This window comes from Leptidea sinapis, chromosome 31 (genome assembly GCF_905404315.1).
Source record: "Leptidea sinapis chromosome 31, ilLepSina1.1, whole genome shotgun sequence".
Classification (NCBI taxonomy): domain Eukaryota; kingdom Metazoa; phylum Arthropoda; class Insecta; order Lepidoptera; family Pieridae; genus Leptidea; species Leptidea sinapis.
This window is the reverse complement of record NC_066295.1, coordinates 6802372-6809006: the sequence shown is the minus strand read 5'-3', so window position 1 is coordinate 6809006 and position 6635 is coordinate 6802372. Positions and strand designations below refer to the sequence as shown.

Genomic DNA, 6635 nt, shown 5'->3' with positions numbered 1-6635 from the left:
TACAGAATACATCTACTTACTAAGTGTCAACAGTATAATTCTTATAGTTTCAGAAAATAGTGGCTGTGACATACGGACGGACAGATAGAGAGACAGACATGACGAATCTATAAGGGTTCCGTTTTTTGCGATTTGGCTACGGAACCCTAATTAGTCACTTTGGTACACGAATAATTTTAAAGAAATCGGAATAACTTTTTATGCTAAATTAAATTTCCTTTTGAAAATGATGCAAGAAGAGAAAAATTATAACTGGTAATTAATTTTGCTGGTGTTAAAAAATAGTATTATATTAGGTAGGTATTGAAAATAAAAAAGGTGCTTAGCTATTTAGTTGGAGCTTAAGAACTTTTATAACACAAAATAAATAACAACTCTCGTCATAAACAATTATATCAAGTACTCACTAACACAATAATTAAGAAATAACAGTCATTTAAGTACCGTAAGGTAATTTTACAAAACCTAGCTTCAACAGCTACTCAAATTTTACTCTTTTTGATCGTGTCTCTTGTTCAGCCATATCGATAGGTCTGACATCTTCCGTTTTGCAACAGCAACAGCAAATTGCACTTATTATTTTGCACAACACGCGCACTAATATGTAAAGTACGATACCAACAAACGCTAACACGTCCAGTTGCAACTGCTGGTACCACGGTATTAAGGTAGATGTCGCTACTAGGTTGGGAGCACCACGATATCTTGCTACATACTCGGTCCAATAGATGGCGTTTTCTAAAGGCGCCATCGGTCGGTCATGCCAAACTCTCGACATGAATTTCGCATGATTTTTATACCTGAAATTTAGAAAAACAAGATAATTTAACTAAAATACTTACTTCTATTTTTATCGTAAAATTCCAATTCATTAATATATTAAATGCTTAATTGATCCAATAAAAAAATACAATAAAAAAATCCTTTTTACAATTTCAATCAAACAGAAAACCATAATTTATTAATGTGAGGAGTAATAAGAATCTTAAAATCTTATTGCTAGGTCCGCGTTAGTATAAAACAAACATCATAATAATATAATTGGTTTGGCAATCTTTTATTGCAATTACCTACCTATTTTAGATAAATATTATAGTTAAATATTAGTATCTACATACAAATTTTTGTATAGTTGAAAAATTATTAAACTTACTTTTCGTCCAATACATCATTTATAGCGTCTAAGAGATATTCTTTTTTTAAGTCCTGGTAGGAAACAATTGTGGCCATCCCAGCATCGGTCAATACTGCAGCGTTGCCGTATTGATCGCCGAACAGTGGAATCGCTATAACTGGTATACCGGCGTCTATAGCTTCAATTGTGCTCAATATACCAGCATGAGATATAAATGCTTTGACGTTTTCGTGCTCTGTAAAGTTTACAAAAAAAAACTGTGTTTTATACAGGATAGGAACTTATTTAGTTAATAATAACAATACCTACATATTATGGTAAACCAAATTTAGTCTTGCATGCAAGATAAATTGTAATAATTCGTTGGTTATGAAAAATAACAAGAAGATCGTATAGTAATAAAAAAAACTTTACACTTTAATGTTGGCCACAAAGAAAAAAAAAGAATTTTGTTTAAATAAGAAAGATGAATCAATGGATTGAGACGAATGTTATTACTTATAGAGTTACGCGAGCCGAATTTTGCTTAACTTAAATTAATAAAAATATAAGTAATAAATGATGATGGAATAATAAAACTGGAAGGGCACAGAGTCCAATTATTACAACGTGTATTGTGTACAGCTACAAAGAGTACGTACACGTTACAGTAGGTGATCACAATACAATGACTGTATGCCAATTTACATGCAAAGTAGGTATATTAAATACTTGAAGAACCTCATGATATTCATAAAAAGGGCAAGGCTTTAAAGGCAAACCGGTTATATTATATTGTTTTTATATGGGATAAAAACTAAACCACTAACTAAATATCTTATAAAAAAAAATTTAGGTCACGTATCATGTCATTATCACGTACTGAGGAAATATCATAGCTATAATGTTTATATTGTCATATTTAAGGTGACATGATACTATAAACGTATAAATTAACCCTTTAAGGATTCATGGTTCATTCATTCAGAGTTCAGGAGAACTCTGAACTACAGGATAGCTCTCAGTTCATTGTGTCTCCTGGTCACATCTACCAGTTTCCATTGAACCATGTCTTTGGCAACTCGTCTCCAAATTCGAACTAACTGATACTAAAATTCGAATATTAGTAATGGTTGCTGAACTCTATCTCTCAGTTTCTCCAGATTTACTCTTTATCTTTTTCTTTCAGATATTATTCTGTCTTTTTTTATTGAGTAAACTGGAAAGTGGCTCAAGTAATGGGTAGTGGTGCGGCAATCACCCATGGATATTAGTAACACCAGTGGTCAAGAGATGCTTTGCCGGCCATAAGATGGGAATATGCTCTATTCTTAAACTATCATGCGAGCCGCTCATGCGAGCCGCTCTTTGTTATATGCAGTAAAATGGAAGAAGCTGGTTCCAGCTGGTATAAGCGTCCACCCAGAGGTATGAACAGAACTAAATGAGTTGTCGAATTTGCGCCATAAATAGTTCCAGAGGGCTGTTTTTCATGAAGTACTGTCTCACCTTACTCAGTACACCAAGCTTTTTAGAGGCCAGTTTGCCTTTTTCTTCCAAGTGACCACCATCGAATCGAATGAAATAGGGAGACTTTTTAAAGTTGAACGCACAAACTTGTGTACTTCTTAGGGTTATATTGGATTTAATTTTGCTAGCCCCATTCCGGAACTTTGCAAAGCATAGTCACGAGTTGTTAAGATTCTCGTCGACGCTATCCCGGGAGTTGTGTGCTAAACATGAGAATTGTGCCGTTTTTCCTCTCTCAGAGCGCCATTTGTTTCCGAGTGGCAGTGTTTCAAGTGACATCAAAAATAAATCTAAAGGAATCAATTTTGAGAAACTATATGCCTGTAATGACATGATGACAAATGGACAAAAATAGGTAAAACCAAATTCATAACTACGCTTATTCGAAGCTTTATAATATGGCCAGCAACGCTCTTGTGATTCCTGTATCGTATATATATGCTCATCTATCGTTTTCCATAAACAAATAGCCAATTTAGGTCGCATTGGTTGCACTTAAACATCAGCCGTAAATTACACATCATGAAACAACAAGAACTTAACTTGAAATGACAGGAGTTGTAGACTATATCCATTAAATTTTATTATTCTACATTTTCGTAATTGAATGTTTTTGGCAATACTCACTTAAGATATCATATTGAGGCAGCCATCTCATACTCATAACATTTCTTGGCAGATTCTCCACATTTCCTCCATCCCATTTCCAGAGGACTCTGAGTGGCAATTTAGCGAATGTTAAAAGTAGCTCGTTTAATTTGTCCTTTGGAAGCGTCGAGTCCTTTACGGTTGAGCCTAAGTTAACATAAATCACTCCAAATTCCGCTTCATTTATGAACCTCTCAATTTCCTGGAATAATATTTAAATGTAATTAATTATATTAATGTAATTAATGTTATTAATAATTAATTTATTATCATTAAACACATTGTCTTGTAAAGCCATTAAAAGTTACAAGAATGCTATTAATATTAAACGCAAAAAATGCAAACACTTAGCTTATATAAGAACTATATTTTTTGTTTCACTAAAGCATCTTATATTATTATCGTAAATGATTTAATGTTTATAAAAACACCTTTTTTTATAACTACCCTCTTGAATATATTTGAATTAAATAGATAAAAACTATTTATATTTAAGTGATTTTAATTTTATCTCGTAATCGATATATTTTTTTTATTTACCGGTTTAATAATTAATAGTATATGATGGTTTGAGCTGATGATCTCGAGTTGCCAAAGCTCTAAATAAAATAATAATAAATAAGTAAGTAAGGTAATGATACTTACCGTGGGTATAATCTTAGGTGGTCTAATGTGTATACCACCAACATCTACCACATTGTCTGACCTGGCCACTCCGCCAAATACTGACTGATGTGTGTTTACAAACACGAGGCTCGCATTCGAAGCGATGCTTTCCAACGTCGGTAGGTCATCGCCCAAGAACTTGTACAGATATACATGATCAGTAACTTGAGACCCAATGTAATAAACCCATTGAGAAACATAGTATAAAATATAACTCTTCAAACGGTCGAAAAACCACGGCTGTCTTCCATACGATAGTATCGACTGCGGTATGTGGGCTGAATTAAAATTGATTCCCAGTCTATTAAAATGCCAGGGATGTATTGGCTGTGGATTAAAAGCGATGTATGGTGCACTCAAATTAGCCGCTAGAGCGAGAGCGCAATCACTGTTGTACGATTCCACAATTATCACGTCGTACCGAGGTCGAGTCCTTATCATGTGAAGCACCTGATTATTATTCATAAGCGTTTTGCAGTCGTCATTCCCGGCTTTTGTTGACACTAAAGTCTCGAACGGCACACGCGAAACTTCATTCACTATTACGGATTCAAACGATAAGCCCTTGTACACTAGTTTGTCACTTAGCAAGATATCTCTGTACGTTTCGGGCGCCTCCGTCATTTGGAAGTGGCTTATGAGAGTTACATCGTGATTCCGATTCGCCAGTTCGTGGAATAGTCCTTTATACGTGAGGTAGTTGTTCCGATCGAGGGAAGGAAATATGCCGAGTATTTTGTAGCTTTGTCCGACGGCGAATTGTGCGATGAGATAGAAGATCAATGCTTTGAAATTTGCCATTTCAAACGTTCGTTGTGTTCCGCGGCACTGAGTTCACTATCGTTTTGATGCTATGTAAAGCTGACGTATCTGCTAATAATAGGTAGATTCTATGAGGTAATCATGTCGTAAGACCCGTAAATATACGTGGAGACCGCGATGTCATTGATCGTGACCTCGTTTTAAATATAAAACGTGCAACGAAACCGAACGAGTCGCGGCGACTGACTGAGGAGTGACGACTGTTCGGAAGAGAAAGTTAATTATTATGTTTGGCTTGCGTTTGTTTACATATGAACCTCAGTGCTTACTTCACAATTCATATTGATTATTTGTATGCAAGTGATTATACGTTTTCATTACAATAAGGGATTAGTAGTTAGTAGCTTAGTAGCTATTAAATAATAACATATCTACCTACCTAATTGGTTCCTAATTTTATGGTTTATGCGATGGTACCTATAAAATGATTCATACTAGTTGTTGTTGAAGTGATACTTTTAATCCTGTATACGTAATAATGAGATATTTGCAAAAAATCTAATTTATTTCAAATGTATTGTTAAAACAACAGTTCGGAAGTTACACCATAGGATCTGTTGGTGGTGGTATTAATATAACTTTTATATATATTTTATAAATAAAAATCAATGTTTGTATATTTTGTTTGATGCGTTCCAAAACCGTTGATCAGATTGTGGTGACACTTTTATAGAGTCTTCTTGGGCCGTTTCCTGGCCCACATAATCTAAATTATATTTAAATGAAATGAAATGAAAATTTTGCGACTTCTCTTCTCTTTTTTTATATAATTCATGTGGCTTTGCAACGCCTGCCGGACAAAGCCAGCAATAAATATTTTTCACAGTTCGTATGCCTGGCAGGGCTTTCTCAAAAACCGTAACCAGAAAAAAAATATCACCTAGATGATTTTAAAAAGTGAGGCCGCTATATAGATGCCCAATTCTAAAATGGGCGCCAAGCAAAAAAACGTGTTATAGATCCGTATTTCAGAAGGTAATCCCAATACGAAAATAGTCATAAAATATGTTTTGTCACTATCATAAGAAGTGTGTATGAAAGAGACACGATCCCATAATATAATAGAAAACTTCACCAAGGTGGTTTTTGTTCAATATTCATACAGTAAGTAATATTTACAATGTATACTGTGCATATATTCAGTACCGGTTTAAGCCCGGATGCATAGCAACAGCTCGTCTAGTTAAATACTTATAGACAAGTACTATACGGATACATTACCTCTGTTCTTTAAGCTAACACTCGGCTGAGTTTTACGTGAGTAAAGCCTAAGTATTCTCTATATATCTCGGACTAAATCTCCAACTTCTCTTGGGCTAAAACAACATATGGCAGAATTAGGAATTCGCTCAGGCGGAGGTGGATATGTGGCTACCGTTTTACGCGAGATCTGTAGCAATATACTATTTCTACGTGGCTAGTCAGGCACTGCATGTATTGGTAAATTTTGTTACGAGGAATCACGCTCCCTTTGTTGATTCGAGTCGACCCGAAATAGCGTTACATGGCCGATCGTGCCAGCTCGGTATTGTTCAATATCCACATTGATTCTCAGCGTGCCTAAATAAGTTTTCACTTCTAAAGTTTCCTTACAGCTTAGTGTATCTTTTACAGTTAATCCTTTTTATATACTTACCATACATTTACCGTACCAAGAGTACGATGGTACTATCAACGGAACCGGAACGGTACGGAACCCATTGTATCAGACTCGTAAAAAATGTATAATATTTTGTGATTCTTTATTATGATTAATAGAGAATGAAATAGGAAAAGAAATTTATTTATTTACCATCGGGAGTGACAATAACATAACATAATGCAACATCACTTGGTAAACGCCATGAAGCTATAT

At 34.7% G+C, this 6635-nt stretch overlaps 1 protein-coding gene across 1 annotated transcript; it reads right to left on the bottom strand.

Moving 5' to 3' along the window:
• Positions 1 to 319: 319 nt before the first annotated feature.
• LOC126974090 (UDP-glucosyltransferase 2-like) lies at positions 320 to 4963 on the bottom strand. The gene is made up of 4 exons (XM_050821495.1): positions 3938 to 4963; positions 3272 to 3494; positions 1154 to 1370; positions 320 to 800 (listed from the first exon to the last, which is right to left on the bottom strand). The coding sequence occupies exons 1-4, from the start codon at positions 4757 to 4759 to the stop codon at positions 479 to 481; spliced, it is 1584 nt and encodes a 527-aa protein (XP_050677452.1). The 5' UTR covers positions 4760 to 4963; the 3' UTR covers positions 320 to 478.
• Between the last annotated feature and the right edge of the window lie 1672 nt (positions 4964 to 6635).

Bases quoted from the DNA above. Each gene is read 5' to 3' on its own strand.
- LOC126974090 (XM_050821495.1), bottom strand. From the start codon at position 4,759: ATGGCAAATTTCAAAGCATTGATCTTCTATCTCATCGCACAATTCGCC. The intron at 1,371-3,271 runs GTGAGTATTGCC...TAAACTTTACAG, and splicing joins GCCTCAATATGATATCTTAA to AGCACGAAAACGTCAAAGCA. The intron at 801-1,153 runs GTAAGTTTAATA...TCTAAATTTCAG, and splicing joins AATGATGTATTGGACGAAAA to GTATAAAAATCATGCGAAAT.